At 39.1% G+C, this 25351-nt stretch overlaps 1 protein-coding gene across 2 annotated transcripts; it reads left to right on the top strand.

The window, feature by feature from the left end:
- The first annotated feature begins 67 nt into the window (after positions 1-67).
- On the top strand, positions 68-25301 carry LOC140950634 (cysteine-rich motor neuron 1 protein-like). Of its 2 annotated transcripts, XM_073399876.1 has the most exons (17): positions 68-190; positions 1804-2097; positions 2849-3064; positions 4094-4163; positions 5906-6111; positions 7239-7292; positions 8204-8392; positions 9785-9844; positions 14706-14759; positions 17616-17678; positions 18856-19071; positions 19510-19554; positions 21324-21545; positions 21668-21880; positions 22804-22873; positions 23537-23592; positions 23918-25301. In XM_073399876.1, the coding sequence occupies exons 2-17, from the start codon at positions 1818-1820 to the stop codon at positions 23932-23934; spliced, it is 2031 nt and encodes a 676-aa protein (XP_073255977.1). In that variant the 5' UTR covers positions 68-190; positions 1804-1817; the 3' UTR covers positions 23935-25301. The 2 variants fall into 2 exon arrangements, with proteins under 2 accessions (XP_073255977.1, XP_073255978.1); XM_073399877.1 differs by lacking the exon at positions 7239-7292.
- The last annotated feature ends 50 nt before the right edge of the window (positions 25302-25351 follow it).

Raw genomic sequence — 25351 nt, 5'->3', positions numbered from 1 at the left:
CAGCGAGTTCATGGCGTGACCTTTTTGAGACACCGAAGTTGATTGACATTTCCCAGGGCAAACTACGTAAAGATTTCATTTTCACACATATCAATTTCACACGTTCGCGTATCGTTAGAAGGTACATTTTAAACCACGTAGAAAGAACTTTGAGATACCGTTGAATTGAAGAAGTTTATCTCCAGTTAAGGTAAGCTTTTTCTAATCATATACGACAGGAAAGTCTGCGACAGAAAGGGTCAAGAAATAAGCTTTCACACTCACTTCTAAGGAAAGTGACTCCACGCTCGCTCTTGGTGTATAGATTTACTACCCACAACTGCGCTGTTTGAAGAGCGTGCATTCTGGCATTTAATGTGTTGGGTAAATTTCTTAATAGCCATCTACTACTTCTGCACCTAACTTTCTCGCCAATGGAACGTAAATCGCGCCTTTCAGTGATAGTGTAGTGTGTAAACTATTTCATTCAATGAAATGCGCGCGTGTTTAATTGAAGATAGAAGTGAGAGTTTTCTAATCGGATTTCCGTTAGTGTAAAGCAATTTCCCTCACTCTTTTGCTTGAAATTTTGATGTATATCAATAGATAAGGTCTGGCGAATCTTTGGCGATTCTCTGCTACTGATAAGAGCTCCCTTCTTTGCACTTTTTATCATAAGCATGCAGAGTTTCATCGCAGCGTGCTATCAAATTAAGCTCACATTGTTTTCGAAACAAACAGCAGTATCGGCTCTGTACCATATGCACTACGTAGCAGGGTGAAATCTTCCAGTAAATTCGATTTAATAATCAACGATTTTTGTCAGGTAAAAAGAAAAGAGATGATGAGTTGTTTAGTCTGGTTTTCTGTTTTGAAGTGCTTTCAAATCTGTGTTCATTAGAGATAAAAGAATGTTCCTTTGCATCATTAGAAGTCGTAAGACAGCGCTCGGGTTCAAGTTTCGTCTTGGAGGGAACTAATAAGTTTCTGGTTGGGCAGACTGCCAAATCATGTAATCCAGATACAATGAACTTACAGAACGATTAGCAGTGGAAAGCAGTGCTAAAAATGTCAGCCTGTTTGGTCAGGATTTTTAAACTTTACGAAGACCTGATCGAGTGAACCAGCGCTCTAAAATGATATTAATGTGGTGCATCTACACGATAATCCGCAGCAATTGATAGCAATCAATAATCATCTCTTGACACGGGACGTTGTCAACAAGTTATAAACGCAGGGTTTTTGTTTCCTAATTAATTAGCGAATATAATGATAAAATTCATGGGCAATTGTATATTATGTCTTTGTAAAGGTATATCTGGCGATTTTGGTCTAGTGGTTTATAATAATTGAAAGTATAAAGTAAGAATAGATCACTGACCTTTCACATGATACGGTCATGACTGAAGAACACTACAACAAGATATATGCAAAGGCAAGTAGTTAAAATTTCTTAGGCAAGGATAAAACGTGACCATTTAATTGCACGTTTTAAGTGATGTTGTCTTCTCAATTTTCTGTAGGTAGTTAATTTAGATCATTTTCAACAAGAGGGTTATTGTCCTTTTGAGCTTTACTTGAAATTTAACAGGTTTGGCCAAGTTTAAATTTTAAGAAAGTTTGGGAGTTATTTAATTTAGAAAGGTTTGTACTATTAATACACTTTATTCAAATATTTTCAAAACCTTCTGCATGTAGCAAAGTGAAAGTTTCTGTTTGAATAAACTAATCTCTTTAATATGTAGTTTGTTTGAAAAACTGGGATGATCAGTCCACAACATTTTTACAATAAAAAGTTTTCTTTTGTTTCATTTTTCATTTTAGCAAGACGGTTTATAATGAAAACGAGACTGCTGGTCATTGGAAGTTTTCTTTTGGCATTTCCTCTGGTTGCGTCTCTGAGTTGTGTTCGGCCATGTTCCAAGGTGCGTTGCTCAACTCCAGTGGGGTGTAGAGGAGGCACAGTTAAGAGCGTCTGTGGTTGCTGCACTGTTTGTGCAAAGATGGAGGGAGAGAGGTGCGGAGGACAATGGGAGACAGAAGGAAGATGTGACTCTGGCCTTAAATGTGTCATTAGAGGTGGACGGTTGAAGTCAGGCATAGGCCAATGTGAACCTGGTTAGTTCACATCAGTTTAGCTTCTGTCAATTTGTTGTGTTAGAAGGTTAAGCTGTGGAACCCAGAATTTTTTTTTTTTTTGGTGGGGGGGGGGGCGGGGGGCGGTAGCCTTCACAGCAGTGTTTAGACCACAAAGGACTGAATAGCAATGTAAAGTACGCCATCTGACAGGAGGCGAACCAGTTAGCCAAAGTAGCAAAGTTTGTCTGAAGAGCTGAACTCGTGAGAGTGGAACTTGCATGAGATCCCCACATCACAGCAACTTAGTAATGGTCTGTGTAATTTCGAAATTCAATTAATAGCAAAATTAAAAGCCCTAAACCCCAAATTCTGTGAATGGATGCATACACAGGGGTGGGGGAGGGGTGTGGTTTGCTTTTGTCTGAAATTGTGTTAAATTCTATTCTAAGTAGAATCAGTGACCTTGCTAAAGCCTCAAGTTTTCAATGCAGAATGTTCGCAGGGTTCCATAACCAATGAAGAAAATGCTATCTATTATTAGCTATAATTTTGTCTTTTCTCTTTCTAAATTTTTTTTGGATAAGCCCTGAATTCTGAAGCTCCTCCAAATCTTCGGTGATTCTGCTAAAAAGGGGACATACCTTACTGGTTAACCTTCCTCACCCTCCAAAGGTCTTCTTAAAACTAGACTAGGTTAAAAATAGTTTTGCTTTTTGACAAAAAAAATGGTAAGCTATCACAAGAAAATTGTAAAATAGTAATATTAACTTAAACTTTATTTCATTCAAAGCTATTTGCAAAGAAAAGAAGTGTGGGTTCCGTGAAGTTTGTACAGTGGGGAAGGATGGATTTCCTTATTGTTCCTGCTCTCACAATTGCAGCAGCTATATGCGCAATCCTGTGTGTGGCTATTCAAATGGCAAACAGTATGACAACAAGTGTGAATTGCATAAAGAGGAGTGCACCATGGGCCAGGTCATAGGTGTCATGCAAGGACCTTGTAAAAGTAAGTATTATAATTTTATGTTGATCATACAGTTTAACCTCAATATTAGTGAGTTTATGCAACAGGATGGCAAAAAGTTTGTGTGTGACAAATATGACAGAGTTATTACTTGCGTGTTTTGTCGTGATCTTCACTTAAATTAATGTTTAATTCTGGTCTTTTACAAAAAGACCTATTTAAAGGATGATGAAGTTTGAAGTAAATAACTTTTTCCAACACAATTATTGTCACGCTTGTCACAGTCAAGGCTTGCCATCATCTTTCCTCTCCTGTCCTGCTTGCATAAGTTGACTTTTATGTGCAACCACAATGCTTAGTTAAATTAAGCAACCTCAAATTCAGCTTTATCCAAAATATGCAAGTCAAAATACTAAAATAGCAAGAATTGTTTCTAATTCAGTGACCTGTTGGCTGCCATAAGCCATTTCTAAATCTTGCCCTTTTGGTGTTTTCAGTTATGGGTAAAACAAAGGTTCAGCTTGAAATTATATTAGTATTGGACACAAATAGTATCCTTTAACAGGTTTACAAACAGGCCATGATGATGTATTAACATCTCTTCATCAGCCTATGTTGGGAACCCTGTGAGAATGATGCTATTTTGGGTTCCTTGTATATGAATGACCATTACTGTACTGTAATTAAAGATTTGAGTTTTAATGGCCTCGTAAATGTTAGAAATTATTTCCCAGCCAGTCACTGGAGGCAAATAGGAGCAGTACTTGCTAATATGATTATCTTGAAAGTTGGCTTCCATGATTTTTGTGCTCTTCCTTATATCTTAAGTCAATGTGGACTACGACGCCAGTTTGTAGTGACATGCAGATGGACTTAAAAGTAACTGAAATCCTTGTTATGTTAGTTCAGTTATTACAAAATGTACACCTCTATTTTTTTGTAAAATATTCAAGATACTATGCACGACTGCATCTTAATGAGAGAGTACTGAAAATTGCAAAATTAAGTACTTTTGCACCCTTGATCATGATGTTGATTAATATGATTTGTACATTTATTTTTTGTTGCTAGAATGCCTTTATAGGGATAGGGCATTCCTATTTGGGGAGACAAGAAAAGGAAGACTCCCATGTGAAAAGTGGTATGTTATGAAGCATGAAGTGCTACAGTGACCATATTGCAGTTACCTAGTGTACCCTCTTGTAAGCTTGCCTGTAACCTTGTAACTCAGTTGGCCACAAAATTCACCTTTGCTCACTGGGCACTGTGGCTTCTTTTTGCCAGTCTATAGCTGTGTTTATTAGCCTGAACAGGCCCTAGTTTTTCCAGTGGTGGAATGAAGTGAAATCAATTGGATTGTCACTCACAGAGTGCAAATGATATAATTTGAATGGTCTTTCACTGAAAATGGTGATTATCAGGCCCTTCTTGAACAACCAAATATAGTAGTGGCCGATATTAAATTGCACACCACTCCACTAACCTGGCGTGGGACAGCATGAGATACGCCAGAAAAAAAATCCCCGTTTTTGTGAATGTGAGGTCCTATTCGATCCTTTCCTGATTGAGAGAGTTTTAGTTCAGAGTGTTTCTGGGTAGAAAAGAAAGAACTTCTTTCTTTTCCATTTAAATTTTGCAATTGAATTAACTCGGGTGTAAAGAAGCCAAAGTGACGATCTGACTAGAAATAAACAGTTGCTAAAATGTCGCTCATTTCCGCATATTGTGATCGCCATATTAGTCAAAGACATAGTCCAATTTATTAATTTTTTTTTGGCGCACTACCTTTCTCCGAATTACGGTGTAAAAATCAGAAACGACAAAATGCACTTGAATGTGTGCCAATTAAAAAGCTTTCTACTTGCCTGTCTGTCAGAGTTTTTAAGTCGCTTCCTCTTTGAACCACGTAACGTTTGTAAACGTGCGTATTGTTGACCCTCCGACTGCAAAGGCAAACTGGTTTCAATATTTTTTTTTTAACACGTGCGCTCCGCCGGGTGGTTGAAAGGAAGGCACTCATTAAAATCAGTAACGCTTGATTTAAAAGAAACTAGAGGGATTTACTAACCTCTAAAAACTCAACTTACGTCGCGTCGGAAGAGAGCAAATGGCGGGAAAATCGTGTCAGGAGGAAAATTGCAGGGATTCTACACAGTGAATATGAACCTCTGAATAAATATCGCTATTACTCATTACTAGATACTTACCAATTAATCCAAGGTCAGGGCACTCGTGGTGCAAACGTGCTTCCATTGTGGGGCCAGCAAAAAAAAAAACCGCGCGTTGATACATGTGAGCTCACTCGAGGGAAGCCATTTTGATTTGCCAACGAGCAAACCAGTTCCGTTGGTTCCGTTCAGTTGTACCAGTTCCGTGGACCTGGAACTGGTACAAACTACGAGAAACATGTAAATGGAACGCGAAATTCCGTTCGGAAATTCCAACCGGGAAAACGGGCCCATCTTTTTAGACCTTCCACTATTCCTGGGAATTTTCCAGTGGGATGATTCAACGAAACGTGTTCCATTTACCGCCGAACCGGAAATTCTGGAAATTTTGACTAAAAAATGGAAAGCGCCCCATATCTCAACTGCCTCGTACCCAGACGCCTCTCTGCGCGCAAAGGAAGACGGCTTTCTCCTCCTCAAGGTTCCTTGCGCTTCGTCATCAGTCGCGTTTCGCGCTCGCCTTTGTGCGAAAAACGAAGCGAATAAGGAACTGCTAATTTCTCTCTAGTTCTGTTATAGAAGGATGCTATAATTGCCAAAGTTTATCCTCTCTTTACTTGTCCAACTGTTGGCCGTAGTTAGAACTACGGTAGCGTGATTGGCAGCGAGAACAGCGTACTCATCCATTCTTGTTATTTTTATTTTTACTACTTAGCAATTGTTTTCATGGAGAATGGAGATGTCATAGAACAAGCCAGTGTGGACCACAGAAGCCAAGAAGCTGTACTGTCACTTTGAATTCCTTAGGAAGGAATGTTCAGTCTGATTGCCCAAAGGGTTACTGGTGTAAAGTTCAGATTCCTGGAATACCAGAAGCCGGAATTCCTGAAGTAGCAATGTGTGTACCAGGGCAACCAACAGGTATAAAGTCAGTTGGTAATTAGATTTAGTGTATCAGTTTCCTTCAAAATGAATATTGACGCATGGCAATGGCAACGAGAACATAAAAAAAAACAATAGGTTTCCATCAAGACGTATCTGGTAAAAACGAAAAGATTTTTGAAAACGCTGGCTTCTCGTTTACGTGTGGACGGATGAAACCTGAGGTTTTCGAATACGATGATGTCATACACCATATACTTTTAGTATGACGCATGCTCCATAAGGGATGCTATCGTATTTCCATCGTTTTAGCGTTTTCGTGTGGACGGACGAAAACGATTTGAATACGCTATGTGTGAACGCGTATATATATTTTTTGAAAACGGAGAAAAAATCTCCGTTTGCGGAAATATCTGGTTACGTGTGGACGGGGCCTTAAGGTGATGTTACACGAGACAATTCGCAACAACGATTTTTAGCGCAACACAGCGTTGTAACATTGTTACGAAATTCTTTCGAATAGTGACATCATTGTTCCAATATTGTTCTTATGTTGTTCCAACATTGTTCCAATATTGCAACGCTGTGTTGCGCTAAAAATCGTCGTGTAACATCACCTTTAGATTAGCAAAACAACAACTTTGCACGTGTAGCACGTTTTTTCGTACATTTCTGCCCCGTCACTTCACGACTGCGACGCCGTGAAAATTGTCTAATTTCACGTGTTACGGAGTGACATACAAACAAGCGACGACGAAATCTTTCCCAGAACTTGGATATGGTTCAGGTAGGAATTCAACTCCAGGAGAGTTCGCCAAAATTTGAAAGGGTAAGCAAGTTGGAATAATCGCGATGAAGATTTAAAGAATGCGAATTTACCTTTTTAAACACGTTGCCGTCCTGGGGTCTTAAGACCCCTAGCTACTGACGCTTGGCAGCAGCAAAGTTAATGTCAAAAGAAAGCAAAAGGGTCCAATAAGGAAGATCAACTCTTCACGTGCATCGCACATTTTGGTACATTTCTGTGATAACGTTGTATTGACGACGTAAACACAGGCAATGAATTTTAGTGTAGTCGCTGTAACAAAGTAAGGCGGTATGATGAAATGTCTTGGCCAATAAGAGTGTTCTTCAGTAAACTTTTTTTGCCATTACATTTCATTTAGACGACAAAGCTATTTTCACCACAACAGTTTCAACTGAGGCGGCACGACTACGAGGTAAATCTTGAATAAGGCTACCGTAAAATTCTGAAAATAAGCCCCGGGGGTTATATTTTTCAAAGGCCCTTTTTGGGGGGCTTATTTTTGGAGGGGCTTGTATTCGGAGGGGCTTATGAACGAAGGGAATTTTGCGTTTCAAAATCGATTGGGCTAGCCTTATAGTTGGAAGGAAATCTTACCGTTTTTGCTTTGTTTGACTTTGTATTTGAGGGCAATTTCCAAGTACAAGCCCCCGGGGGGCTTATATTTGGAGGGGCGATTTAACGGAGGGTTTTTTTGCGTTACGAGTTTTGGGGGCTTATATTTGGAGGGGCGTATACATGGAGGGGCTTATTTTCGGAATTTTACGGTATATTTTTTTAAAAGAAAGCAATTCACCCCTGAAGATTTTGCCCCAACCAACAGGCCAAAGGGAAATTGTTATACCAGAAACGCCGTCTTTTTAAGTCGAGCACGATGCTCCGTTATGTTTCTGATGCAGATAGCGGTAGTGGCGGTACAGGATTTTCATTCGAAGTTTCTATTAAAAGATAATTACGTTTTTACATTTTTTTTTCCTGGCCGATTTGGCTATATGGCGCTTATTTGGGTGTACTTCCCGTGCATAAGTTAATTAAGTGCCGAAGTTATCAAGGACTCTTAAAACTGATAACGTGATAAAAAAAGGCGCGATCACACACGCGGGCAGTGACCTGGTATATGCATGTATAGGTAAAATTTCTTCGCAAGGCAACATTATTGTTCGTACTTATGAAGATGCCATGGCATTAAAAGACGTTTAGGGAATAAGTTTAACTTGCGTTTTGTCCGAATCTCGGAATTATTGAAATTTGGACAAAACGCGCGTGAAATTATTCACTAATTTCACTTTCGTCCACACTTACTTATAATTTAAACACAATTTGCAGGTCCTAAGCTTCCAGCCCGGTGCCTGGAGCCGCCTAGTGTTGGCCCCTGTAAAGCTGCATTCCCCCGCTGGTATTACAATAAGTCAAAGAAAAAGTGCCAAGAATTCCTGTATGGTGGATGCGATGGAAACGCCAACAATTTTAACACCAAAGCTGCTTGCAAGGATCTCTGTATTCCGCGAAACAGAAGTAAGTAATCAATCGTGTTACAAAAGAGTAAAACAAGAAAGTTTCTAAACACGACTAGGCATTTTGTGACGGAAGTGTTTACAAATCACGTGAAATGTCGTCACACTGTCCTTTTCTCAATACCGCATTTATTCGATTACACGCTGCGGCGTTTTTGATGCGGCTTTTACTCAAGGGCGGAATTTATTCGAGGGCGACATCAGCAGTAAATATCACGTAAAACAGAAAGGTGTTTTACGTTCCTATGACGAGATCTTGCTTTATTACTAAGGTAGAATCAGTGTAGGTTAAATAAGTTGTACCGACCTTTTTTTATCATCCTCGAATAAACGCCGCATTCTACCTATTTGGTGCAGTTTTTATTCGATCGCGAGGGCGGCGTGTAATCGAGTAAATACGGTATATATCCTTAACTTATGTTAATTTTAGAATGAAGATGTGTACTGCGGAAATACAAATCTTAACTGAAGAATAGATGTGATCGTCGCAGTGGTAACTGCAATTTTAGTAATTGCTAATTCACCTGAAAAAATTTCGGGACTTCAACGGGATTTGAACCCATAGCTTCTACGTTAGTGCCTGCGGTGCTCTTCCAGCTGAGCTATGAAGACCATACATTGGGAGCAGGCCAATTTGTTGAGTTGATCTTAACCCGTGAAAGGAATGAAACATAGAATGAAGATGATGTGATTTGTGGAAATACAAATTTAAAATGAAGTTATGTTAATTTTCATTGCATTTGATAATGATGACATGATTTCGTGGAAGACTTCATGTAACGTTTTTATCATTATTGATTTTTTAAATGCCTCTATAAATAGTTCGATAGACGATCAAACCAACCAATCTTGATCTGTGTTTTGCCGTAAAATACCGGTTATAAGTCTCTTACCCCTCCATTCTTAAAGCGCCCCTCGGTTATAGGCCCATCTGTTTTGAAACATAAGTTTTATTCCGGCTATGAGCCCCCTACCCCCGCCTGTAAGCTTCCCCGGTTACAGGCGCTTCTTTAGTACCTAAGATATCTCTTTTTGTTTTCGTTTTGTGATAAACAACAATTTAGACTGTTAAATGTCCTGGGCTTTCTCTGCCAGTTTTGCCACTGAAACCTATCTCCGAATTTTGTGATTTTCCTGCATTTTTTCAACAATTTAACGATAACTTTTAAAACATTTCTTTAGGATGGCAAATATTTCATTGGTCAGTGTGGAAAGTGGCTTCATATTTTAAGAAAAATTTGAAGAAATAGTGTTACAAACTACTCACGTTTTCTTGGTGGTTGTGAGGTTGTTTATGTGAAAAGTGCCTTCGTCACGTTGAAAACGTCAAACCGCGAACGGCAAACGTAAAACTGGCGGGAAGAAATGGTCTCTATTCTCCTTTTTCTCTCAGGTTCGAAGCAAGTTGTCGAGCGTACTACTCCTTCTCCAAAGGAACAAACCAAAACTCCAGGTAGGAATTAAACCAAGTGCAAAGCCACTAATGTGAGCAACACTTAAGCACTAGGCCTTGTAAGCTTGGTTCGTTTGTCTTTCCATTTCTCTACGAGATTCTTCTTTTGTATTGTTTCTCAACTACGCATTCATTATAACATGGAATACGCCCTTGGAAGCTTATCAGTCACGTGGGGCGAAAATAACTTGCTGGAGAACACGACACAGTCTTTTCTTTTCAAGGTTTAGTGCGTTGTTTGCCCTTCTGCAAGAGAAGAATTAAAAAGACATTTATTACGTTACTATTACTTACAATTCTTGGCACGCAGTTAGCCAAAATGCTAGTCGTGGCGTGCCAAATTAAATCAGTAGAAGATTACAACAGATATCACCTGATAATAAGGAAAAAAGCAAAGAGAAAAGAAAAGAAAGCTAAGAAAACGTGTAATAACATCGTCTGTTTTCACTTTGCTTTAAACGTTTTATGTATTTGAAATAAGGAGAGATCCAAACTAAATTCTTCTTCTAGAGCACAAAATAGCGCGACCCACATACTCGAAGGCCATGCGGAACCAAAGGTGCGTCTGTATCATGTGACTGCAAAGGGCCTATTTGAAAGAAAAACTTATCAAGATCAAAATCACCTGCTCTGAAATGGAGAAACAAACATTCCAAGCCAAAGGGGTCTATTAGTACCGTAGTTTTTTTCTTATAAACGTGCAGAAAACCATATATTTAGCCGACGCTGTTACAAGTGGTGTGTCTGCTTGTAGCCCGCTCCACACGAACAAATGTATAGGTGAGCCGGAAGTTTATTTACTCCTGAACACAACGAGGTAAATTTTGCGTTGAAAGTTTGTGTCATACACGTCAGAGATGAGGAGTTTAAGATACCGCGACGAAGACGGTGCTGGATTCGATTTACAGGTGCAGCGCGAGTGAAGCAGAAGGTGTTAGGATCAGGGTTAGGGTTCAGGTTACAGGACGTTAATTAACCACGGGGACAATGACGAAAACTGGTGCAGAAGTGTTTTGGGCAACTTCCACAAATTTAGGCCAATTTCGACATGTACAGGGATACGGCGGTGTGGTTTTCGAGTAGAAGGCTTCTGGTGCGACATTACGCCGGATCACTGAGGAAGTTCTGTCGAAACAAAATATCAAGAAGTCTCAAGCTGCTACTTGCCTTGGATGATTGCTTATCAAAGGAGTTGTCTGTGGTTTCTTACGAGCTGCTGAGAGAGTCAATGTGAAAGAACCCTCCCACCGTGGAAACCTATTTAACTAGCTCAATAAACTGAAATTAATAAATCGTTCTTTACCCTTCCTAGATAATTAACGCGCTGAGTGGCCTAAACTTAAATTCTATATGCTTTGAAAGTGACGGCCTTGTTTTAGTAAATATCTGCTTTTCCGTTACATACAGAACTTCCAATTGAAAGGTGGAGAGAACTCTGTATCTTACCCCGGGTAGTAGGCCCTTGTCGTGCCTCCTTCCCACGCTGGTATTACAACAAAGCTGTCAAGAAATGTTCGAAGTTTATGTATGGTGGCTGCAAAGGAAACATGAACAATTTCCGCACCAAATCAGAGTGCAAGAAACGTTGCATTAGAAGAAGAATCAAAGCTCGTGCAAGGAGCGGTTCAGTTTGGTCCCATTATTCCCTTAGGAGACGCATCGCAAATAACAGAAGGTATCGGCATGGCTGAGTTAACGGCGAATGCACAACTTTGCTCTGATCGTGTACAGACAAATGCAAGTACGACGCCACCACAACGTCATTATCAAGCTGCTGTTTACGAGGACATTGTATATCCACTTTGAACGTTGAAATCGTATTACACGTTGCATACCTTTTATTTAGCAAAAGGTATTTGTATAAGATTGCTGAAGCGTACACCTGACCCAACGAGATCTATGTTTAGTCTCATATACCTCCATTGCATAAATGTAACATTATTGTTATAGAAAAATATGTCTCATATTGTTGATAGCCAATTTTAGCTTTTGCTCTTAACATGACGAGAAGGACAGTGAAACTATGAAGAGGGAGACCAAAAAATAGTTATTTATAGCCTGGATAGAACTTACAATGTTTAGGCACAGTTCAGTGAAGAGTTATAATCACTTTTCACTTCAACTTAAAATGTAAATGGCAAATAGGAAACCATTGTCTGGTTTATTTGGAAAATCATCATAATCAATATTGTCAGTTGAAGATTTGATTTTGGCTTAAGATTCTCTCTCTGTCAGTGATGTATATATTTTTTAAATTTTTATCACAAAAGTCATCAAATACTTTCTCTCACTTGACTAAGGGCTAGACCAACTTGAACAGTGAACTTCTGTGAATAAAAAAGGAAGTGAGGAACCTAAAAAACCGGAGGCAATTCACAAAGAAATTTTAAGAAATTTTAAATTTTATCAAATAAAATTTAATTGTATAGCATTTCGTATAACACTGCAGGAGAGCTTCCTAGAGCAATTCATGGTGACAAAACTCTTTTTCATCCAAGAAATCAGTTGTTTTCATTTTTAAGACCGATTAAAAATAACACGAATACGCGAAAGTACCATTTATTTACCATTAAAATGTAGATCTCATATCGTTGAACTCCAAGTTGCAATTAGCACATGTAATATAAACCGCATAGGATCGCTTTTTATTTGTACAACACGCTTACAAGTTATTGGATTAGGAGGCCACTAGGATTTTAGCCACAACGATTGCGTACATGCCAATTTATATTTGTTATGCTCAAAGTGGATTTTGTATACTTACAGACCATATATTCATTGCAAAGCGAATTCAGCAAATGAATTGTTAAGAGCTGGTGCAGGAGAAAACTTATAATAAGTTAGCAAGTAAATCATATTTTGGTTATTATGAAATATTTAGCAGGAATTTCTTGGCTGGCCCATTAACAGATATTAATAGCCAATTCATTTGAATTATCTGTAGGCCAAGAACTAAAAAAAAACACTAAAAAAGAAAAACTAACTTTAAAGGAAGATCATAACTGTTATATGCCCTTTTGCATTGGCTATTCGGAGGCGGCACTTGAGACTGGATTGGTGTTTTGTCAGACTGCACTGTGAGACTGACTTTGGGGACTTATTTGGAGCAATTTTTCCGCAGAACCTGTTAAAGGAGCTGTGTCACGAAATGTAACAAAATTCAAACAGTGGGAACCTCCACCAAACTAAGTGAAACGGAAAATAACCGCTCAAAACATAAAAAGAAGGCATTAATAACACAATAAATACAAAAATAGGCATGGATGGACAAACTTGAAGAAGATTGAAACGGACTGAAATAGTGGTTTTTGAAAACTTGTTAGCCCAACAGTTTTTCAAAGTTCACTTTAATTTTTGTTTTTTGAAACGCTTGATAAGGTTTGATCTAGTGCTTGGGAGACATATTTGTTTGACACGAAACTGTGGTTTTGTCATTCACACGTAATTTCTCAAGTTTCATAGCGAATAAGGGATCGTTATTGATAATATAGAGAGCTTTAGATTCTGAGAGGACGACGACTACGGGTACGAGATTTCCTCGATACTGAGTATTGCTCACTCAAGAACCAGCTGCGTCATTTTGGCGGGAAAACCTGATAGCCGTTGTCAATTTACTGCGAGTTTTAACCAGAATGTCGTAGTGGCGGGAACAAGTTATTAAATGTTAGAGGTTTTATCATTTTGCCATCGGGAGCGGACTTAACCTCATTCAGTGTAAATAACCGTACTTACTTTTTGGTGAAAAAAAGGAAAATGAGGCTTTCCGGGTGTCTTTTTTTTAGAACACGCCCAAAAACGTTAAGTTAAATCTCGTACTCGTACTCGTTCTCGTCCTCAAATCTAAAGCACTCTAATTCGCTACTTTCACATTCCCATAATACACCTTTTTTACCCCCAAACGTTTTCCATAAGCATTGTTTCCAATTTCTCTTGGGATTTACCAGCCTCTCAAGAGAAGTTTAAAACAATACTTATGCAAAATTTTGGGGGGTGGACAAGGTGTTCTATGGTTAATGTGAAAGCAGTGAATATTATTTTGAACTAGGCATCCGTTTCAAAGCCCCTTTGACAGCCAATAGAAAAAGCGATACCTTCCCCAAAACAGTCGCATAATGCATTTCGACACACCATCGACTCAGTGTCACTTGCAGTTCAATTAAAAATGGCCAGTTGTGATATTTTTTTTGTTCCTTTCTCATGTCTGGTTTGATTATGCTTGAGAAAAAACCATATGGGCTAACAGGGTTTGGTCGCTGGTTATTGTGGACTATCACCAACGTGATAATATTCCTATAATTGTAGTCATTTTAATAAATGCATCCTTGATGATATTGGAGTAATGGTGGAGGTCCATGTCTGGTTTAATTTTGCATGATATATACCCATATGGGCTTAAAGGGTTTGGTCGCTGGTTATTGTGGAATGGTCACACTCTACCACCATCAACGTGATAACATTGTAATTGTCGTTATTTTGATAAATGCATCGTTGATGATAGTGGAGTGATGGTGGTGGTTGTGATGATGATGACGATGCTCACTGCGATAAAGGCGATCCTTTGACCACGTACATTTGTCATGACCATGTAAGTGGCGATGGCGATAGTGAAGATGAATTATGGTCTATGATATGACGGTAACGACAAGGATGATAACAGTTATATTAAATGACAGATCAGTTCACTGATACTTTCTCAGAATATAGTGTAATAAAAATATGTTTTAATAAATAAAATAAAATGTTATTATCCAGTTACGTTTTTCCCCAAACTATCACAAACTTACAAGCTGCGTTAAGTGAGAAGAAAATTAGACGTGAACAATCTAATCTAAGAGTAGTTTTTCTTCTTCTTCCCCAACAGTTTCAACATTGCCTCCTACCACATCAGGGTCTAGCTTGCCATCTTCCACCTCAGGTGAGAAAAACACACTCCTTCTCTACTAGAACTATCTTTCCACAAACCTTCATAAAAATACAGCTTATGAGTTTGTGAAAGTTGAAGGGTAAAATGAATACTTAATAATTTAGCTAGTAAATAGAAAGGTGACATTATCTTCGCAGTAATGAGTGGCAGCCTAGTTGCCGAAGCAACGAATGGCCATGGAAGCCATGGAGACACAGCCCGTTTGAATGATTCCAAAAGGATCAAGTTTTCGTAGATGCTGTTATCGCCATGCTTTCATCACGGCTGCGAGGATTATGTTTATAATTTTTTCTTTCATGTAAATCAGTGATTCTTATATATTCTTCATTATGGCAAACACGTTTATTATTCATTGTTCATAAAACTCTATCACTCCTAATTAGGCCCTGGTATTTTGAGTTTTGAAATTTATATCTAACTCCACTTGTCCGCAGATGAAATGATTTAATGTGAGTATTTAAGTGGAACTTCCTCCGCGGTAGCTTCCATTGATACTGTTTCGTTTTCCCATATTTCGTGCCATGAAAAGTTTGGTTACACGTCATGCAGATGCCGTTTTTGCCAATACACATTTGACTTTGTTATTAGAAGTAAAATAGTTATTTTAGGAGGGCTTTAGTTGTGATTCATTTGAGTGAGGGTGTATGAGGAGCTGAGAAAAACTGCTGTTGACCTGTCACTGTAATAATCCACGACCACTGTCAACTACACCCTTTCTCAGTAGCAAGTATTCACACCAGAATTATTATAATAGACAAATAAGTTAGAAATATATTACAGAATTTGCTGAGGTGTAAGTACTCGTATGAAAAATACAGTTTAACGGTCAAAATTCAGATTAACTACATTCCTAAGTTTGTTCCCACGAGGAGAATAATAAGAATTAAAAAATCCCTGTCCCGTGTACAAATTTCATTTGAGTTACCACATTCATACAGTCTCAAACGCCATCAGCCACCTCACATGTACCTTAACTTTTTAAGCCCTAAGAGTGATCAGCATAAAGTTTCTCCTTGTAATATCAATGCTTTGTAAAACAGAGTGGTCATGAGAATTACAGACATGATCACACAAGATGAATTTACTTGATATTTTATTAACTTCTTCCCACTACTTCTGTAGGAAATGAATAGGGACAAAAAATGAGAATTCAAATTTTGATCTTAGGGCTTAAAGAGTTAAAGGTTGACGCTTGGTGCCAAGGGGTGTAATATAATAGATGACAAAACAAAACAAAAAAAAAAACGTCCAGTAGCTCGTACTTAACACACATTTTAGAAGGAAAAACACTTTTTTGGTCGTCTTATTTACATTCAACCCAAGATTGTTTATTTTCTAATGTCTGAAATCGAAGAAGCGTATTTCCGTTGATGTTTTTAATAAGCAGCTATTGGTTCTCGCTCTGTGACTGTGAACGAGATATTAATCATCTTCAGACAGTTTTAATACAGACGGTCACCGATTTTATTAGACATAATTCACATCAGTACAAGATGCATGCCCTATAGACTTTATGCAGTAGAAATGATCTTGGGTTGTATGTAAAACGCAGACTTCGTTCGACTACAGATTAAAGAGTGGAAGTGCAGTAATAAAGTAAATAAAGCAGTTTTACAGATCTAATGATGAATTTGGGTTCTTTGCTCCATTGTCTGGGCTAATTGCCTACTCTTTGAGAAATGTAACAACTGAAGCTGATTACGTCAATTAACGGGCCGAAATTGAGTTTGTGCGGATACAGCCGTCTCTCGTCCTTCCCCGGCCATAGAAACGTTTCTCTCTATTGTACAAAACGTCGCTATGGCCAATATGCAATTTAAGGCGATTGTACTCGCAGAGTAGGCGAAATTCATGAACTTAAGTTAGACTTACCACAAATGGCAATGAAAAAAACATTTAAAAAAATTAAATGAACAATAAACCAATAAACGGCGTGGTTAGCCCTTCAGAAAACTGTTGTCGTGGAAAGGAATAAGAAAATTTGGCTTTGGCAATATAGGCAAGTAATTCAATAACAGATGTTTCCTGCAGTTCTTGGCTGTACTTGGGTTAATGTTTGCTGGGTATGTGCCGCTGGCCTCTCAAAGCCCCTACACCATTATATTCGATTTTTTGGCCAATTATAGACCCCACCCTAGTCACTTTTTGGAAAATGTAATTTTCGCGATCCCAACTTAGTCACTTTCTATCTATGTATCTACCTTATCAATGTGGTTTCAAGTGGCGGAATGTAATGCGGTCAATGCGAGCTTATTATTAAATTTAATAAACAACAACTTTCTGATTTTTTTAAACCGAGAATCGTCCCATTTTGAATCCTTACTTACCCCCAAAATCTGAAAATTTGCGACCTTATTCTAGTAACTCTATTGAAAATGCGACCCCATTATAGTCAATCTAGTCGTGAAAATGCGACCCCATCCAGCGGCACATCCCCATTAGCCTCTTGTAAGGGAGTACCCCCCCAGGACACGGATTTGATATACCAAATCCAATGAAAGGACCACTCCTTCTAAAGACAAAATATAAGCAGACTATCAGAGAGAGAATTCAGGTAAATGTATGTACTGGATGCTTACTCCTTAGTTTTTGTTTAGTTTTAAAATAGTTTGTTTGTAAGAAGAGGTATGACCTATTCTGTCCAAACTGTTTCTTTTTCAGTAAGCTTCACCGAGGGCGGCCATTTGTCATAATTTTTCAACTTAGCTATATTTTCCCTCAGAACAGCACCTTATTTGCAGAAACGCTGGATCTATAGTTTAAAAATCTGAATTTACGAAAAAAGAAGGCGGGTGAGAACGAATTCAAAGTGTTTTGACGACGAAAATGAAATTTTTGTTGTTACAGAGGCCAAGAAGAAAAAGGATGAAACTCAAGCGGTGGTACCACCAGCAAAAAAGTCTCATATTGGTACGATAGTCTACTTATGAAATAAGACTAGGGGCGTTTTCCATTCAACAAAAATCCCCGTTCGAAATTTCGGAACTGATTTCACATGCCCAATGGAACGGTACATTCCGGTTGCAAAGACCCGACCCAAGCAACCGCGCGTTTGGTTATTGTTCTTGAAAGCAGGATACAAAACAGCGGTAATGGGAACAACAATTTTGAAAAATGGAGAGGGACATTTCGGTCCAACTGACAGAGATAACCGGACCGGTCAAAGAGAACCACCTTCAAAGCTGGTCCCGAATTTTCCGGTCGGACCAAACCGACATGGTCCGTTGCATTTGAAATTTCCGGAATTTTGGGTTGAATGGAAAACAGCCTTTCATTTTCCTTTAAAATTGTTTTTTGGCTTACTAAAACAGACAGTCCCCAACCCGTTTCCCGCCTCCCGCCACCAAACCTTCTTGTAGATCATGTTCTCTGTGACTCTGTCTTAAATTTCAATGAAGCGTTTGTCATGCTGGGAAGGTTGCCTTTTGGTCACTTTCACCAGGACTTACAGAATTGCTTGTGAAACATGATTTATTATATGGCTACAACAGTACGCGCGCTCTGATTGGCTACTAAGCGGGTAAGATTTGCTTGTATTGACCTAACATTACCAGCTGGGTGTCCAGGGCATGGGCAATCTGTGTTTAACTTTATAGTGGACATCCATGCCACGACCAGTTGACAGCTGTCAAAAAAGGTATCCGCTGACCAGGGTCACATGACTGTATGGCGGGCTCAAGCGTACAACTAATTGAGATGACGTGTTTTTTAAAGTTATCTGCTGATCAATTATTAGTTTTAATTGATCGCAGGCTCAGGTCAAAAAATTCTCATTGTCAAAGAAACTGTGTCTTGTGGTTTCGAGCGCATTGCTAGGTTCGTGAACACGACCTCGAATGACCTCTTAAGCGCGGATGTTAAAAATTACTCCTGGTGGTTTAATTTTATGATTCATTTAAAGAATAGCCCAAAACAGGCCATACAATAAATTACTTATTAACCTCGTCCGTTCGGTCATTACAGGGAAATCTCAGATCGATATCTCCGCCTTGTTGTATTTATCTAGGTCTGAGATTTCCCTGTAATGACCTTACTCTCGGATAATAGGTGGTATATAGTGAATTATCATTAATCCTCTTCTTCCCAGCCAAATGCCACGATTCAGCAAGTAACAAGTTTTATGGCGAGGGGGATACCTGGGAACCAAATGATTGCACCGTTTGTGTTTGTCGTAATGGCACGCAAGAATGCCTAGCAACCGTGTGTCGACATCCGGAATGTAAAGAGCCAATATATATAAAAGGACAGTGCTGTCCCGTGTGTCCTTTGGTCGATCCAACCTCCACAGACCACAACGAGGCAGGTAATAAATCTCTTACATACTTTTGATTATCGACCATCCACACACTGAAAAGTATAATTATGGTATTTCCATGGGATTTATAGGTCAATAGTGGTCAAGCCAACAAAACACCGTGTAATAGTTATACTCCTTCCAGTTTTGTCTAAGTTCCCTGCTCGCATAGGCCTCTTTTCCCTTGTATTGGGCAGGCAGGAGGAAAATAGACTCTTTTCCCCCCGCCGCCTAATACCAGGGACAAGACATCAGTGCTAGCAGGGAATAGCCTAGGTAGTCGTATACTACATTCCACATATCTTGGGGCAATAATACAGCCTGGAGTTGTGGCTAACCCCTCACCTTTAAAGGAACGATGCACGACAATATCATTTAATGTAAACTTAAGACTGGAAACTGCCCATCAGCCTATTACAGAACTGACGGTGGTTGTCTTTGTTTCAGATCTTATCAAAGCTTTTGCAGGAAACAAACTGGATACAGTGCTAGGTACTTTGCTAAATCACTTTCTTCGCTATTTGCCTTTCATTCCCAGGGGTGTAGCCAGCCATTTTTTCCTTTTAAGCCCGAGTTGAAGTCTTATTCGGAAAGGGGGAAGAAGGGGGGTGGAGGGGAGGGGTGATATACAAGCACAGTTCCTTTTTTGATTAAAATAGCGTTTCAGATAAAGGGCATACTGTCGTAGTCAGCATTTGGGAGGAATATCTGACCGTTTTGTAAAGCCTTTGTGACTTCTACCGATAAAGACCTCTACTTCACACATGTATATATCTCCAGGTCAGTAGGATCGTGAGTATTTCTCTTCATTTACTAGCTGGTGTGTAAACGAGCTGGGCATGAGCCCGCGTTTTACCAGTATAGTAAACTACATTTTTTTAGTGTGTTGTTTCAATTTTTTCATCTCTTTGGGCTGACTCGAAATGGACCCTGACATGGTGAGGAGAAAAACGACCACAAAGGCGAATTTTTTCAAATGTTTCGTTTAGTGTGTCTTTTAAGATATTAAAAAAAAAAGGGACGAGGCAGCCCGTTTCATTTTAAATAAATCGTCAACTACATTTCTACTGACTCGGAAATTTGAAAATTGAATTGCAAAGGGAGCTTAGTTTTTGCATCCATGTTAAAGTAAAAAAAGATAAAGAACCCGGCACATGGATTGGTTTGTTCGAAGTTGCGTTTTAACATCGATCAATGCATAATAAACATCGTTAACCAGGGCATGAAATTATTTTTTACAGGGGGCCACTTGGCTACCTAGTATTTAAAAGTGGTGGACAATCTCATAAAGCTAGTCTCCAGCATTGAACAAACAATAACAAAAACAAAAAGAGGAGAAAACGGTCTACTAGAATACCAAAAAGGTTTTTCACCATCTCTGGCGGAGATATTAAGTAGTTTTCCACTACGTGTTATTTAGGGTGCATTCGATTAACGCTAGTCCGGAATAAGAAGGCACACCGGAAATTTTGTTACAAATGTCTTTTCTCACCAGGTGTCTTGGATCACTGCAATGCTACACGCATCTTAATACCGTATTTAACTAGATTTGGAGATGTTAGGCTGCGATGAATTGCCTAAACAGGTGATTTCTAGAGTTGGGTCCCTTTTTACTTATTGCGAGTACGTTAAAACCAACGCGCTGTGAGGAGCTGAGTCCGCCTAAATTAAATTACAAGTTTATAACCTACATGATTTTAGCAGGTAATCAAAGAATGGGGAACCCGGTCCTACAACGTATCTACATTGCAAACTAACGGAGTTTGACGAGAGATTTTCCTAGTGAATTATGTGCCAATTTTGCATTGCCCATCACCGCGACAGACATTAGTGCCTGTACTACGTTCTTTTATGCCTTGTAAACATGCGATTAAATGAGCTCATCTTCATCCCAAAATTTTTGTTAAGACCGGGCTTAATGGCTTAAAGGCAGCTACGCCCCTTATTCGTTTTCCATTTTCAAGTAAAACCACCACCGCCACCACCATCTTTAAGACTTCTTCTTCTTGCATTCATTCTACAACAAACAACATGCCTCACTACCGGACAGATCTTTGATGGCAAATGCTTCTCCATGCGAACTCGAAACCTAGCGATGCCTGAGGGATGAAAAAAAGCTTGGAATTGACTGAGCAATAAGTTAACTTTGGCGTAACTTGTTTTCCTTTAAGTGGCAAATTAACCCTTTTTCGTACCCGACCAACACTACTGAACTAGGGTTTCCATGTCGTTCATAAAACCGAAACTGTTCTTTTTTGAAGTGAGCATCAATCATGGCCGCCAACGAGATGTATGTCAGGACATCCGTTCGGGTCAGTATTACCTTGTGGGTCAGAGCTGGCAATTGGACCAGTGTACAACGTGTTATTGTGGAAAAAGTGGCAAGGCAGCGTGTGCTCTGCAGATGTGTGAAAGAGACCCACAGTGCAAAGATCTCCTTATAGACAACAGCAATTGTTGCCCTAAGTGCAGGGATGAAAATGGTAGGTATATCAGTGTTTACTTAAACTGATTACTCCGTCTGGGCATTTTAAATTTAATTGTTTCGAACGTTGCCGCAGTCGTTTCCACAGTATTTCCGTGCTTACCGTATTTCGTTCCGTAGTTGTCAAATCTACTAGCAAGTGCTACGATACTGTGACCAAGAAATACTACAGGGAAGCTGAGCTATGGCAGAGGGACGAATGCACATCGTGTTACTGTGGAGATGACCGCAAACCAGTTTGCACTGTAACTAGTTGTTCCCCAGTATACTGTGAAGCGCCCATGAAGATTGAACAGCGCTGTTGCCCCGTCTGTCCGGTGAAGGTTGAGCAAGGTGAGAGAGGCGTGCGTCTTGCTTGTGTGCGTATGCGTGCCACGTCCAGGGTGGTTGGTCCTTCATCTTTAACCGATCAAAATTCTGCCTAGCGTCAAATTTCTAATCATATTCCAACTTTTAAGTATGCGAAAGAAAACCGCAATTATTACCCTATAAAAAGAGCCCTTTAGTAGGCACTAGTATAGGGTTTGCTTGCTGTAGAGGGTTTGAAACAAGATTACAAAGCTACTGGGCAAGATCTCCCCGTGTTTCTGTTAAGGGCGGTCAGTCTAGCCTGGTTGGTTGATAGTATTTTCATTTCTTTCTCCACATATTAAACAAGTTTACAGGAACAAATAATTAATTAAGACATAACTTAAGAGAAAAAGGGCAAAAATAACGAAACTAATACATTGCCCTGATAGATGGAGTGGTTCTTGTCGGTAGTATTCACAGGCCTTTCTTGTTTTGTAAACTTGCTAACTCCGCGAAGGCAGATCACGAATCTCCGCAACAGTTTAGTTAGTCCACAGAAAGACTTATTGTCAGTGGTTTTTAGATTGTGGTGTTTTTGCTAGATGTTGTTGAGAAACTAGCCAGTTAATATTATTTGCCCACCAACATACCTAGAAATTTCATCTCCGAAGCGTTGTCTCCAGAATATAACAGTAAAGAACTTGCAAGATATCCCCCGAATTAGAAAAGTTTTCTGTATATACTGAAATGGCCACAATGACATTCTCGGAACATTTACCCGAAAACATGTTTAATGCAAGAGGGTAACAAAATATAGTTTCAAGCGCTGGTCCTTCGTGGATCCATGGGCTCTGATGACTAGAAATTCCTGGAAAGTTAGGTCCTGAATCACTTAAAGGGTGGAGTTACTTAATAATAAATTTATGGTTTTTAATGAAACTTATATCTTATACTTGAAATGTCAGGGTGTATGTTTGACGGGCAGAAGTTTCTACATGGGGATTTAAAAACCCTGCAGGATAACTGCACACTATGGTGAGTGTTTCAGTTTTTTGAGTCACACCACGCGACACATTATTTCTACGGAAAGCCAATTGTTGTAGTTGTATTGTGCATTTTATAGCTATCTATAATTAATATACATACAAATTAAGTGCGTTGGTAAGTCAGGTTTGAAATTGAAAGGTACTACAGCATTTCTCTACAAGCTATTAACCCGATGGCGTGAACCGTTGTAGGGTTAATGCTCTATAAAGATCAACTCGTGTTTTCTGTAGTGTACAAAGATATATGGACTTTTTCTAAGAATTTAAGTGTTAGCCAAAAACGCCTGACAGTTGTGTTGTGGCGTGAGTTAAGCACGGCTTCAAACTAAAACATAAATGTTAACTTTCATAGGTACCTTTTAGCGGGCAAATTACAAGTGTCAACTGAAATCAAACAGCACAACGGACAAAGAAGTCAATAGTTTATAAATAACACACCAATGATTTAATGAGATTCTGGTCCAATCATTAAACGGCTTTTACATTTTATTGAAGATTCAAACCGCGTCCACTGATTTATATCAGGAACCCTTTGAAACATGTAGAACTGTACATCTTTAAACCATGTGCTGAACATCTGAACAAAATTCAGTTAATGAAAAGAAAATTATTCACTTCAGCGCTTTAATAACATCCGTTTTGTTGTTTGTAGTAAGTGCGACAACGGAGACTGGCACTGCTCAAGGGACAGATGCATGTCTGGAAAGCGTAAGTTATTAATAATTATTCCGCAAATACTAGTCCAAATTTATTTGCATGCATCGCCGTTTTCTTTAAATATAACACGGCCCAACTTTGTGGAACAGGACATGCAAACTACTCGCCCACGGTGTGACTTAAATAGTGCGTCGCTTGTTGAATGATTCTTTAAGCAAACAATTTTTTCTTGATTGCGAGGAAGATGCTTCTTTTCACGCTCTTTGACCATCTCATGTCCCTAATATGAAACGGACTTCATCAAGCTGGAATTATTACCAGGAGACAGATGCCTAACTTTGCACGCTCAGTTTTTTTCCATACTATTATTTTTCAGATGGAGGACAGAACTAGAGATGTACATTCAAGAAAAAAGCAAGAAAAAAACATTTATCGAAAATTGTATAGACAAATTGTTTGATCTGTGTAGGGTGCAATTTTAAATGAAAGGGGTTGATAATGATTAGATTCGACGGTATCTAGTTGTTAGTTTAAACTTTAATATTCCTGTTGTACTGTGTCTTATCTGATCGTAGTTTTAAAAGCCATACGGTTTTTCTTTGGTTTAACAGCGACTTGCGAAAAAAACTATCTTGGGTTTACGAAAGTTGCCGTTTGGGTTAGTGAGCGCTCCAGCAATATTTTAAACTCTTAGGAAACTGCATCCGTGCTTTGCCTAGGCAGATGTTAAGTGTCCTCCTGCATCACTTATAATCCTCATCATTTTCTTAAGGTACAAAGACTTGCCTGTTTTTTCCTCCAAAAGATATATGAGAAAATAGAAATAGATAGATGGCAGATTAATTTAGACAAACATCGCACCTTTAACCAAACTGGAGCTTTTGCACTTATTATTTAGGAGCAGGCAACGTGTTTGTCTGGGGCTGTCACTGAAGCTGCTAAATATGAGTTACCGTTCTGGTCCCGGTTGTTCAAACGTCGGATAGCGCTATCCACCGGATAAATCACTATCCAGCGGATAGCGTAATTGATTTCCGTGATACTTATCCGCTGGATAGTGATTTATCCGGTGGATAGCGCTATCCAACGTTTGAACAACCTGGGCCTGGCTGGTAAGCGCCCCAGCTACTTCTCACAACCTCTGATGGAATTAACTCAGTGCTGCGCTAAGGCACACTCAACAGTTCTTTTACAGCACCTACCTACGTTCTTAGTCATTTTCTTTAGAGGGACGCTTTGGAGGCTATTAAACGCCACTAACTGTTGGAGCCCAAAGCACAGACAGGTATTGAAGCGGGCTCGTGTTAGACCCAAAGTTTGCTTATTGAGACAAACCTTTATGCCCAGGGTTGTGTTAAAAGAAGTTCAGTAAGCGTGAGACCTTTGTTGCAGTTGCTCTATGATCACAAACATATCAAGTCACAATATACTGAACAGACGAAAAGAAGGCTCTCTCCTTCACAATAGTCTTTCATCCTTTTGGACAGAGAGAACAATAATGGAGAGAAAGGTAGAGAAAAAGTCCCCTTCCAGCATTGTCCGTGCCGTTCCTTTTTTGCCATCTCTGAGCAATCTCATGGAACACAAAAAGTGAATCGAAAGACTAGGCCTTAAAGAAGCTTTTTTCGGGGAGAAAAGAATCGTTTTGTATATAGTAACTTTTTGTTCTTTAGGATCAGTTTATGCGCAAGTAATGATTATTGTTGGTGATGAAATAAACTTTTATATATTCCTTTCAAATAAAGTCATTTTTATATACATACGATGTTAATCGCTCCGCTGTGTAACATTGATTGAGAACTGGATCGAG

Source organism: Porites lutea, chromosome 10 (assembly GCF_958299795.1).
Source record: "Porites lutea chromosome 10, jaPorLute2.1, whole genome shotgun sequence".
Classification (NCBI taxonomy): Eukaryota; Metazoa; Cnidaria; class Anthozoa; order Scleractinia; family Poritidae; genus Porites; species Porites lutea.
Note: the sequence above shows the minus strand (reverse complement) of the source record. Positions and strands in the feature narration are given on the sequence as shown.